Below are 13,137 nucleotides of genomic sequence, written 5' to 3' on the forward strand. Positions count from 1 at the left end.
CTGTTGTGAAATTCTTACATGAAAGGCAGTTGTTGTGCATTGAGGTTAAAAATTAATGGGGAACGTGGCTCGTGATTTTTGGTCCAGAAGGTCCCTTTGTCATTCATGCCGTCACGTATGAGTGATGAAATTTATGACATGACAAAAGTTGCTTTCACACAATCTGTGTATGGGTGAACTTAATTTGCCTGCAAGAAAAAAAGACTCTACAATGCCGTAATGAATAATAAAAGTCAACAACCACCAAACTGGTGTAGCTTTCGCTTAAGAGATGCATACTGTTCTGGTACTGAGCTGGTTCTGGTTACGCAGCAGTTATTGCCCGAGGGTGCAGTAACTGGTTTGCTTCATTTAGGCAAACTGCAGAAGCATGCCTGTAATATTCATAAAGTTGCGCATGGTAAAGAACACCGTATGGTTGAAATTAATCTAGAGGGTTTTTTTTATGGCATATTTACCTCTGTAGCCCTTGGTGTAAGCTTTCAGTGATAAAAGTAGATGGCTAAAAGGTTTGTGAACTATTCCCAATGTTATCGCTTCTGCACAGTGCCTGGTCGGAAGAGCTTGTTTCATTTGAAGCAGACGTCTATCTCTCTCTGTAAAGGAGAAAGTATGCAGATGAAAAGAAGTAGCAATATACATATATTTTTGTATAGTTTGAAAATTAACCTGAAAGTAATGATATTTTCATCTTTGCTCCCAGTGCCTGCCCGACCAGCAGAGCAGTGACGCAATCGAGGACTTAGCTCCCAGGCAGCTTCGCTTGGGGGAGACTCTCTTCTACAAATTGTTGGACAATATGGCCGCTGAAGCACGGCAGCCAAAATCAAACGTGAATCCGGTGGTGAGTGTTTCAGATTTTTGGCCTTAGTGACAGAGCGCTCGGGCAAAAAAAAAAATCCCAGTAGTCATTGAAACCCAAGCTATACAGTAGAACCTTGTTGATGCGTTTCTGGATCATACGGTTTCCAGTTTCATACGCTCAAAATCGCGCGCAAAAGTGTCTCACGTAGAGTTTTAGTCTTCTCCCAGTTAATACGTTCCTGGGTAACACAATTTCTTGGTTACTAGTTTCGAAATTTCAACAAATTGTGGTCGTATAATAATAAGGTTTGGAATCAACCGGACGTGTGCAGTTGCTTTTCTGCAGTGCCTAGGGGCAAAGGGACGAAGCATCAAAGAAAGCCAACCAGCCAACATATGAGGTGCCCGTTCCCGTGTAAACATGAATTCATGAGAAGAAACGCGATGGATCCTTTGTGGTGCCTTAGGGGCTCAGGAGGAAACCATTTGATAATTACAACTATTCGCTGGCATACGAGCGGGCTGGGATTGGGGACGCTGCATGAGCAAAAACGCAACGACTGTAAGCTGTCTTGATGGCTTCACCACATGTCACTGGTGTAAGGGGACGAAGCATCCGGTTACGCCCAAGGAAGCGATATCAGCTCGTCATTGCCTTCTATGAACCGGATTTGTTACTAGATCTCTTTTGTGTTTAGGACAACGCGAATACGGACTGAATTCTGCAAGAGCTAAAAAAAGGAGCTGTGCATATTGGATGTTTATAAATGGTAATATACTCTTTTATACAGTGAAAGCCTCAATTCCAAATGTCTTTGTACCTCATTCAGCAGTTAAATTTTTAAAATCAGGCAGTTTGGATCATAGGTTTTCCCGAATAATGCATATTTTCCTGCATTTTAAAATAAATTCTATAATAAATTGTATCAACAAGATTTTACTGTGCTAGGACGCTTAAATTTTTCAGTCTTTTTTATTTGACCCATCATAAGTCGCGTTTATATGGATGCGACAAGAGCGCATCATATTAGCTTTCTGGCATATCGCACTCATATAGACCGGCATAATGCGCCAAGAAAGGTCATTGCATTAATCCACCAGACGAGGGCAGATCGAGAGGGCGAAGTTGACTTGCGCGATGCATGTAAACAGAGCTGTGCATTGTATTGAGAATGATGGGAAGGTGCGCCTTCTGATGAGATCCGGCCCACGCTGACGGTATGCAGACGGGCAGATGGCATGCAGGATGTCGGCGGACAGGGCTTGCGCTGGATGTATACCTTTCGCTCGTGAGGAAATAACGCCGTTTCTCACAGTTGTAAGTGAGATTAACAAGGAAAAAAGTACTTGTCCATATGGAGTATGTTATGCTGGATAACGACATCATCAGTCAGTCTTTAGCGCTTGAGATTCTTTGATGCGAAGCGTCTCAAACAAAGCGATGCTGTCGTTAGGTGCCATGTCAAAGCATAACAGGTCGCTGTCGTCGATACAACTTTTAATACAAACACTCAGAAATCATACATTCCCTTGTATGTCTGAAATACCACAGCTACTGAAGCATGCGACTGCAGACTGCTGCATAGCAGAGCACAGTTTGAACAGGCCGCTCTGTGCCTTCTGTATGCACCGTAGTGTTATTTGAGTACCCTTTCTTTTTTCTGTTAAACATTTGTCGTGGTGTCTCAGTGGTAGGGTGCTTGACTGCTGAGTTCACGAACGGGGTTCAGTCATAGCCATTTTGCAAGGTGCTCCTCTGCAGTGGGATTTGACTGCACGTTAAAGAGCCTTTCAACGACACCGAAGCCCACTGCTACATCATCCATCATAGTCGATGTCGCTTTGGTGCGTTAAGCCCATATGTACTTTTGTAGCGAAAGCTACACTACTATAGTTTTAAAGCTGTCGGCGTGGCATCATGGCACCATGGCACTGTGGCAGGAGCTGCAAACTTGGGTCTCTCGTTTCACATGGGATAGTTATCTCAGAATCAGCCTGCCAGGACCCTGGTATTCACGTTACCCCTATAGGCTACTAAGGCATGTCCATATGGCTTGGTTGAAGCGGGGCTTTATATGTGGGCTGGTAGCCTATGCTATTGCCCCTGAAATGCAGAGAGAGCTTAAGTGTCCCCCATATTTAGATGCAATAAATGCCTTTACCACCACCACCTAATACGCCGGTGAAATGTGATGCATTCAACGAAACGCTGATTGTGTTCGATGCAACGCTCAGGTTGCCCGCAGCCAAAGCTTTCGCTCCACACTCAGTTCAGCAGCGTTAAACCTGTGTAGATTTTTTTTTTTTTTTGAAGGCTTCTGCTCATCCGGAACAGGGGCAGTGAGCAAATTTTGCTTTAGAGAAATCTCAAACACTTGAGAACCATTTCTTCCCAGCACCTAATTGTTACACTAAATATTACATAATACATGTACTTCACTACTACCAGTTAAAATCTTTTTTCATAAAGTGCTACTGTTTTCTCCCGAGCCAACCCATTCCTGACAAGGGGAGTAAGATAGCTTTATATGGGCTTAACTATCGGTGTTTAGCTTGGAAATAAATACATTTTTATAGTCACATGATAAGATTAACTCCATTTCTTTCTGGACAGTTTTATATCCGGCACCTTTTTTACAAAGTAACCATAATAATTTGCTTCGCATAAGATTGATTCACTGCTGAATAATTACAGTGATAAAGAAATCTTTAGCCTCTCAAATTTCTTGCCAGAACATGACAGCGCTCATGCGCAGTGTTATTACGATGTCTTCACAGCTACTGATCCGTAGGTTGCACTTCAGTGTTGGTGAAAATTAATTGCTAATAGTCTTAAATATAGTTAAATGTGTAAGACTTCTCTCACTTGTAATTTTTTGCCATTTTAAAATTTTTACACTAATAATTTGCCATTTGTCAACATCACACACATCAGAAATCCCTTATACTTTCCTCGGTTTCAGGAAATCTTTTAGTCATTGGCCGCAGGAGCATTCGCCTCGTTGTGAGCTCGACCAATTCAATCCACTCAGCACTCTACACGTGTACAGTCAACTTTCCTGTGCGGCGAGATTTCTTGTACGGCAGTGTCAGCGTAATCTCATTTTTGGAGAATACTTGTGCCTAGACACAATCTCCCCAGTACTATTCACAGCTTGCTTAGAGGAAGTATTCAGAGACTTGGAATGGGAGCAGTTAGGGATAAGGGTAGATGGAGAATACCTCAGTAATTTGCGATTTGCTGATGACATTGCCTTGCTAAGCAACTCGGGGGATGAACTGCAAATAATGATTGATGACCTAGACTGGAAAAGCAGAAAGGTAGGCTTGAAAATCAATTGGCAGAAGACTAAGGTAATGTTCAACAGCCTCGGGAAGGAACAGCAGTTTACATTAGGTAGCGAAGTACTGGAAGTAGTAGGCGAATATGTCTACTTAGGACAGGTAGTAACCGCAGATCCGGACCATGAAAAGGAAATAACAAGAAGAATAAAATTGGGATGGAGTGCATTTGGCAAGCACTCACAGATTATGACTAGCAGCTTACCAGTATCGCTCAAGAGGAAAGTATACAACAGTTGCATCTTACCTGTACTCACCTATGGGGCTGAAACGTGAAGGCTAACCAAGAGAGTTCTACTTAAGTTGAGGACAACCCAGAGAGCTATGGAACGAAAAATGGTAGGGGTAACATTAAGAGATAAGAAGCGTGCAGAGTGGGTCAGAGAAATAACTCATGTTACCGACATTCTAGTGGAAATTAAGAAGAAGAAATGGGCATGGGCAGGACATGTAGGGCGAAGAGAGGATAACCGATGGTCGCTTAGGGTAACAAACTGGATTCCAAGGGAAGGAAAGCGTAGCAGGGGGCGGCAGAAAGTTAGGTGGGCGGATGAGGTTAAGAAGTTCGCAGGGGTCAAGTGGATGCAGCTAGCACAGAACCGGGTTAAGTGGAGAAATATGGGAGAGGCCTTCGCCCTGCAGTGGGTATAGTCAGGCTGATGATAATGATGATAATGATGATGATGATGTGCCTGATTCTCTAGCCAGAGTTGATGTGCGCTCAGTCTACAGGAACCAGCCGTGCAGTATGTTGTCAGTGCTACATTTAACCATCTTAATCCTCGAGTCAAGTACAATATGATGAACCAGGCTGTGCCTCGGTTAATTGTAAAGTATACTGCTGGTCAGAGCACAAACCTTGCACCTGTGTGGACTTAACACTAAATTTGCCCTTCTGACACCCGGGTAAGAAACACGCGCACTGTTGAAAAAGCGATAAGAAAATCAAAGCTGTCATTAGCCGAGTGGCACACAACGCCGGTAAATCAAAAAGACCGCTAGTTACGTGCCTTGTTTTTCTAAAATCCACGCTTGTATTCTCAGCATTGGCCAAATCCACGGATTTCTTTATGCAATGTCGGAACGTTATAAACATTAAATCGCAAATGCATTGCAGAACGCATACTTTATTTCGCCAACAAACACGCCGTAAACTTCGAAGCAGTCCTGCGCCACGTGCGTTTCTGCGAGCGCTGCCGGCTGCCAATCCACACTATTGAAGCAACAATGGTGCCGTCTGTAGGTCGATCTCGCGGCGAATATTACTGCATATAATATCATATGATAGAGTGTGATGTCAGTGCATGTTAGGGATCGCTCGGTTGTTTTAATTGACTGGAGCCCTCTATTGTGGCATCCCTGATATTTTCTGGATTGCTTCAAAGGCTCGTAATTATCAGTTCACAAATGCATTCAGCTTCGGTAAAATGGCACATGTAAGGACAGTATACAACCTGGTAACGCTTCACAAATGTGATTTGTTGTGTCACATGTCATTCTTGTGATGGTGTGCATTAATTAGATACATTATTGAAGCCATAGTTGTACAGCTATGGACAAGAAAGTGCGAAATGATGAAGCGACTGGTTGCACCGTGCAGTGGCGAAAACTAAAAGGTGACAAGGATAAATGAAGAAGAGTGCCGACAAGTTTGGCTGGATCAGCATAATCGATGTTAGCAAATTGATTGATGCCCTTTTGTACCTGCCATCTATTTTCTGTAACACGAAAACCAGGGGCTATAATATTTTGCTCCTGTTGCTTAGTTTTACAAACATGTTTTTTATACCAGGTGTGCCAGCGATATGTAACCAAGGTTTTGCTCAGTGAAACCGATTCAGAGTTTTTCAGAGTTGCTGCAGTGTTTTTTGTGTTCACCAAGGTTAATCAGTAAAGAGTAATTAGCCATTTTTAATTATAGCAATGACGAAAAAACTGTCAATGCAAAAGTTGTAGATTGCCTTGAAACATGGCCACCTATTCTGTTTTCATCAAGGTAGCATTTACGTAAAGTTTTTGTTTTTTACCAGCCTATAAATAGAGCTATAAGTCATAGCGTGATGGAAACAACGTAGCTAGCCGTTTTTCGAGGTGATCTAAACATTTTAATTGGCACTTTTTCCTAAGCCCAATAAATAAAAAAAGCTAATTAGTCTTTACTTATTAATTAACCGTGGTGAATGAAAAAAAAATACTGCATATTAGCATAGGTAAGTCTGAACAGTATAGGCATTATCACTGCAGCGTGACAACCCAGCTGAAGTCACTCATAATTTTCTTGTCCTTTCTTCGTTGTGTCAGGACATCTTGTTCATTTATGGCTGTGCATTTCTCTCTCACTTTTTGAGCTGTGGGATGCGGTTGACTCGTGTGTTTTGTTGTTTTGCTTTTTCCTTCTTGCTTGCACTGAAGACATGCCTCAGCAGCGGCGTCTTTCAGCGGCCATTGTTTGCATGCTGTCTGGAAATAGTGATGTTCTGCTACAACTCTCAACGGTAATCTTGCATTCACTTCTCTTTGGCCCATCAAAAGAAAAAAAAACTGGGAGAGCTTTTTACCGGGGCTTCATTCTTTGGCGCAGATTCAGTATGAGGTGTGTACTTCCTTGCAGATGCCTGCTGTTTCCAGAATTGTGCGAATTAACTCATACATAACTGCTGGTGATCTTGGATGTTCATTTCAATGATTCAAGATTAGGTGGCTTGTGTCACATGGTCGCGTGTCGAAGCTAAATTTTAGCCCTGAAAAATCAGCGTTGGTTGCCTTCTGAAGAAGTTGTAAAGTCAAGATCGGTTATTTTAACCGTTATATGTTGAGTTATTGGTTATATTGAATGATCGGAACATCCCCTTGAAAATCCCATGAAAAAGCACAGAACCGTTGTCCGCATTTATCAAACTCTCATTCAGTAGAAGTGGCACCTGTGTGTATCACACTCTCCTATTGGTTTAACATGTGGGCACTGGTCGGCAGCAAGGCAGCAGCACCTGGTGCTGTGAAACCAGTGAAGCCATCTTAACTAATCATCTTAGCTGCTGAAGACATAGAAACAAAGCATACCTTAATCTTTATGATACTGTTCTGTTTATGGTGTGCTTGTAGCAGGATTAGACATTGTATAAAAAGTATTGGCTGCCTATTATTTTTCATAAAACATGGTTTGAGCTCTTCAGTAGGTTTGCATAGATGGTGGTGACAACTTTTCCTCAAGGTAACATTGAGAAGCTTGACGTTTGTGCCCCATAGACTCCCACCGACAAAGGGAAAAAAAGCCAGAAAGACCGCATTGAAGACGTGTAATATTGTCAGTCATATTAACGAATGATAAACTTAAGCTCTTCAGTTGCCATGCGCAGTTCTTATGGGGAGAAAGGTTGGACCCAGAAATTGTATTTGTAGCTGTTTAAAAATTCCTGAAAGGTTTAAAAACTTGAAAAACAGCCTGCTTGATCGCTAAACTTGTGCCTGTGAAACACAGTGAAGCTCAGCATCTCATTGGATTGAATGACTCGTCGCCTCTTTGCTGGCTGCCATCCTGTTCTATTTGTATTCAAGCGCAGTTAGCAGGTAACATACTGCATAGTTAACAGTACCCTGTAACATGTAAAAAAAAAATTAACAGGTGTTGAATAAACTTGTGCCCGCAGTAACGACGAAAAAGAAAAGAGGAGGAAAGGGTCTTGCACTAAGCAGGCACTGTTTGTGCTCATCAAAATGCAGAACGAATCTGGCTTGCAGTTATTCAATAGTTTTCATACTTGTCATCCACTCCTACATGATTCGGTGGTAATGACACCAGTTCAGGAAATTTTTCGACCATCCTGATTTAGGATGATTCCGACATTATGAGCGTTGTCCTGCTGATGATTGTGTGTGTTTGCACGAAAAAAAATGTTAACAAATAAAGCTCAGAGATTTTGTGATAGCCGTAGAATGTGGCTGCATTCATTTAGGGGAAGTAACAGTCTTGTGTTACTGATGTTTTTCACTTCAAGAAGCAGCACAGCTACAGCAAAGTTGGAAGAAGGGAGCAGCAAGGCCGACTGCAGCATTTTAGTATGTAAAAAACAAACAAAAGATATATATATATATATAAATTATGAGAATGCTTCGTTCAGTTTGACACATTTGTTTCAAACAGCAGCGTAGGAGCAGGAAAAATGAGGTGGAAGAGATCCAACTTTTACAGTGTGCACGAGAGTGAGTGGGTGTGCTTTCATTCATCATTCTTGTTGAAGCTGACATGTGTTGTTGCATGAGAACACCAGTACTTTATTTCATGCATCCCTGTTATGCGGGTGCAGACAGTTTCCCTGGATCTTGGAGGTGTTCGACCTGATGCCGTACCATTTCTTGAAAGTCATTGAGCCTGCAATTCGCAGCGAGAAAGGCTTGTGGCGGGAAGTTGTCAAGCACCTGAACAACGTGAGACATTACTCGTACTCCACCATTATTCTGTGGGAGAGCACGAGGTTAAAAGCCTTCTTTAATGTTGACGTTCATACAAAATGCACATTATAGAAAATGCCGCATCGCTCGGATAAAATTGAATTATAATTTTTTTGGCTGAACTGCTGGCTCGTTTGTGCTCAAATTTCGGACAGAGATAGCAATCAGTGGTGAGCTTTAATCTATACTACTTTGGTTCAGGTACTTGACTGAGTGGGTGGGTGAGAAGTAATTCAGAAAGTCCTTGTTGTATGCAGCAATGCTTTGCTGACAAATGTTGTTTCTTAATGCACCAATAGCTAGTGTCACTCCATCGGCAGACAACTGTACGCTGAGAGTGTAGAAGCAGGGGTGTCTTGAACGCGAGCTCAGCAACAGTTGGCGGCGGAAAATCACGGAAAGCAGATGGATGTATTACACCAAACTAAGAGAGCTTGCCAGCCTTCCAATGGGTGAGTGATAAAAAATGATGGGTGAGATGGGGCAGCTATTACAAAACCTTTTTTTGATGCAGCTTCGCCGCATACAATGTGAACTTTTTGATTAAATTTTACAAGTTCAGGCAAGTACCTGACCTGCACAAAGTGTAACAAATAAAAAAAGAAGATTAATGCCACTGCCTCCATTGCGCAAAATTTGAGCAGTTTTTCCAGAGGATTGGTTGGTAGAATCTTAGATTCTCTGTGAGTGATGCTACACTGAGAATATATTTTGAAGTAAATGTGAATGCCCTGTAAGTGTTTCATATTTTTAAGGTTCTTCATTTTAAAAACTTGCTTCAATCAAACTTTGCACTCTAGTAAATTAACAAATTTTTGAGGTATATGTGCAACAGGAGTGTTGCATCATTATGAGTGTAAGTAAAATGTATTATGAATGTTTTACAGTGCAAATATACTCGTAATAGTTTGGCAGATAGAGTGAAATCTCTGTAATAAGATTACTGTATGGCAGTGATAAGGAAGTTAGTTGTGGGCTCAGAAATATTAATTACAAATGAATAATTAACTCATAAGGGTATCCATGTTGCCATTCTCCTGGAAGCCGACAGATCAGGTTCTTGTGTCTTGCAGATCGAAGAGCAAATTGTGGAGTGTCTTGCTTGGAAGGCCGACTCTCCTTTGTGGAATGCCATCGAGCACTCTGGGCAGCCTACGCCTACCTCTGAAGAGGTTTGTTTTTTTTTGTTGCTGTTTCCAGACTTTTCAGAGTAATAAATAGGGGTGTGTCACTTTGAAAATATATTACACAGAAGTTGTAGCTGTTACAAGCACATTAACAGCGATTGTTCTCATTGTGACTAACACGGAGGGAGTCATTTTGGGATGGTAGCTCCTAGCCCATGCCTCGGTGTCGCACTGTTGCCAGCATACACTGTGCACCGACTCCATTAGAGCATTCTTGCAAGGATTCAACTGTCGAAAGTAGTTAACTTCAGATTTCCTCTCGTAATCGTCAGCCTGACTACACCTCGTGCAAACGAAATCCCTCTCGTGTATTTCCAGTCAACATCGTCCTTTGCTTGTGTGCAGGATATGAGTCCTGTGCAGTGTGTGTGTATCACTGTAGTCCTTGGCAAGTACGGATTCACTTCAGACAGTCTTGCTTTGCACGAAAAAAAATAGAGCGTCTCTGTGAGAAACTCTGTGCTAGCATACTATAGCTATGTCGCTTAAAAATTTACTAGGTGGATATAGAGTATAGCTGTTTTAAAAATAGGCATGGCAAGCGGTTGTGTAGAGAGCTCAGTACAGTATATGGGGGGGGGGGGGGGGGGGGGGGGTGTCCCAAACAAAATGTCAACTGTATGAATGTCTGCCTTCTTATTTAATTTCTGCAAAAAGAATAAATTGGGCGATAATTTGAATAAATTTAGTGTTGTGAATGAAAGTATTGGAAGGTTGAAAGTGCCACATGACAGCATCTCTTTGGCCCTTAAAAATCCACTTTGAAGGCTTTTGATAGTAGTGTATCCTTTTTATCCTTTCAAAATCTTGAATACCTTTCTCTTGAAACACTAGTCATGACTGCCTTTGATGGAAAAATCACGGCTCTCACAACCACAACCACTTCATTACTCAATGTTAGCTTGGTGGATTCGCGTCAGACGACTTCCCACATTGACGGCATTGCTGTTTGGAGTGATCTTGACATAGCAACATGTGACCATGTGGGGACATGAAGGAGCAATCGGTAGAGAACTGCATTCTGAAAAGGTAGCAGTAAATGACTCACTTTTATGAGGAAAAAGCTAGGGGCTGAGGTGGAGCAGTTGGGGAACCTCAACAAAGAGAATATAGGCTGAGGGCCCACCAGCTATACGTAGTACCCTCCTTTGGAGGGCCTTTAGAGGTAACTTGAACGAAGCTGTTTTGAACTCTCCTTGGCATTTCTAAAGTTGCAGTGACCCTGTGCAAAACTGAAGTGCTTTCTGTTTTAACACATTGTTGTAACAGAACTATGAATTATAGCATCATGTTAGGTCCTTAAGAATGTTTTAAAATGGTCTTGAAAGCTTAGTGCTTAAATTTTGTCCCCATAGTTCCCGGGCAATGAAAAGCATAAAGTAAAATCTCAGATTTTTCAATTAGGGGGCCGAAGCCTTGAAATGCAAAAAAGGGTTGATCTGTATTGATAATTACAGAACAGGACTGTTACATAGGGATAAATTAGTCAGTTATGTACAGGAATTCCTACACATCTAGGAATTATGCTTTTTCCGTTGTTTTAATAGAGGAATCCCCCAAGGTGGAATGATTTATAATAAAGGCACATTACTTATATCAGTAATAATTAAAAATTGAAGTAATACGTAATAATTAAGTAATTACTTGTTAGCATACACGAGTGCAGCCTCATGGCTGTGCTCGGGTGGATGCAAATGGATTGAGTTATTATGAGTCGAGTTATTCCGAATGCTGGCCTCAGTTAGTTCCCTTGGTAGAATGACTGCCCTGAACAGGCGATAGTTCCGAGTTTAAATGCCGGTCGAGAACAAATTTTTCTTCAGCTGCAAAGTTTTTGTGAAAAGCTTGCTCCTTTGTAGTCATATGGCTTTACTCGGGTGAAGGCTAACCAGTAATTATTCCCTTATTACCTAATAACAATAAAACTGTACACACATGCCCAGGCCTGCACCTTTAATTTATAGCATAAATGGAGTACCTATATTTCATTCCTTGCAGTATGCTCACTGCAGTTCTAGGTTGGTCGAGTTGGCTTTGGCAGCTGGTGATTTGCCAGGAATCGTCGAACTCCTTAGTCGGTTGACACTTTCACCATATCTTGGTGAATACTTTGGAAAATATTTTGCTACCTAGAATGCTGTTAGCAGTTGATGTAGTTTTACAAGTAGAAATGAAAGCTAGTAATATTTTTACAGCCTATACATAGGGTGATCTGCTGAGTAATAAAGGACTAATTATATGTGTAGATTATGTTGTAACATCCTACACTGGCGATGACGATAGATTTAGATAGGTACTAACACGCTCATAGTAGTTGTCTCACAACAATGCTGTGTTTGCCAAACAGGTGCAGCCAGGTCATCAAGTTGAGAGAGTTCAGGAATCCGCCGAGGATAATGTTGGCAAGGAGGGCTCGAGTGGCGGTGGTCAGGCTAGTTCCGGGCTGAACAAAACAGGTGAGCATTTTAAGAGAAACTTTCTCGTAGTGCATGAGGATGCAGCCAACTTTGTCAGAATAGCTCCTCGATTCAGAGGTGCTTTTTTTAACTGTCTAAAATAACCGTGTGTTGTAATAAGACGCGGACACAATTCCTTTAGTTGTAGTCCTGACACCTAAGGGGCTGAAACTGCTGACAAAAAGGATTGAAATTCATTTGACGACAACATAGCCTGCTGTGCAAAGGAAATCAGCGAAGGGGAAACCGAACAAGGTTTTGGGGGTGGAGCCTCAGTCCTCTGGCCAGTTTCGACAACCGTATTTGTCTTCATCACAGAGACAAGTGAAATTGTTGAAATGTTGGCTTTCCGACTTGGGTATCCCCTTCAACCCTTGCTTGGTTTCCTTTGTCCTTGGGTACCCATTTTCTGTGTGACATGGGCGTCCATATAGCTGTTGACGGCTACTCCTGGTGCTCTTGCTTTCCAGCTCTGCGCGAGGGGTGTGCCACCAGGAGCCAAGCCAAGACGTTGGCGCCCGTGGCTAGTGATTCGGAGCCATCGACGTCCAAGGTTCCCAAGGAGAACAGACCACCACAGTCTAACCGGGCACTGGTGATCTTCTTTCGAAGGGTACAAACGAAGGTCCTAACTCATGACATTATTGGGATATGGTTTTCATTTTTGCAATTCTTCACTTCCATCCTGTGAAATCTGAGGCCATGCCTATGGCAAGGTTCGGCTGTTGTAGTATTATGCAAAATGAGGGCAGGCTGTGTCATGGATATATACAGAATGATTATCAGAATACAGGGAAGAAAGGAAGTGCCAGTAGCATACCTCTAAACGGAGAGGAAAAATAAAAAAATAAATGTAGCTAATGCTTCTGCTGGCTAGCCATCCCAGCTGCAGTTAGCTT

The 13,137-nt window shown here is 42.1% G+C and overlaps 1 protein-coding gene across 1 annotated transcript in view; it reads left to right on the top strand.

The window, feature by feature from the left end:
• Positions 1–13,137, top strand: part of LOC146175732 (retinoblastoma-like protein 1) — a 30,655-nt gene that overhangs the window by 3,342 nt on the left and 14,176 nt on the right. Inside the window, exons 3-8 of the mRNA XM_084582106.1 lie at positions 704–844; positions 6,559–6,641; positions 8,451–8,571; positions 9,669–9,767; positions 12,130–12,238; positions 12,709–12,851. Of these exons, the coding sequence (XP_084438232.1) occupies positions 704–844; positions 6,559–6,641; positions 8,451–8,571; positions 9,669–9,767; positions 12,130–12,238; positions 12,709–12,851 (696 nt within the window). The remainder of the gene's footprint in view (positions 1–703; positions 845–6,558; positions 6,642–8,450; positions 8,572–9,668; positions 9,768–12,129; positions 12,239–12,708; positions 12,852–13,137) is intronic.

Source organism: Amblyomma maculatum, chromosome 10 (genome assembly GCF_055883805.1).
Source record: "Amblyomma maculatum isolate TAMU_Amacu chromosome 10, ASM5588380v1, whole genome shotgun sequence".
NCBI lineage: Eukaryota > Metazoa > Arthropoda > Arachnida > Ixodida > Ixodidae > Amblyomma > Amblyomma maculatum.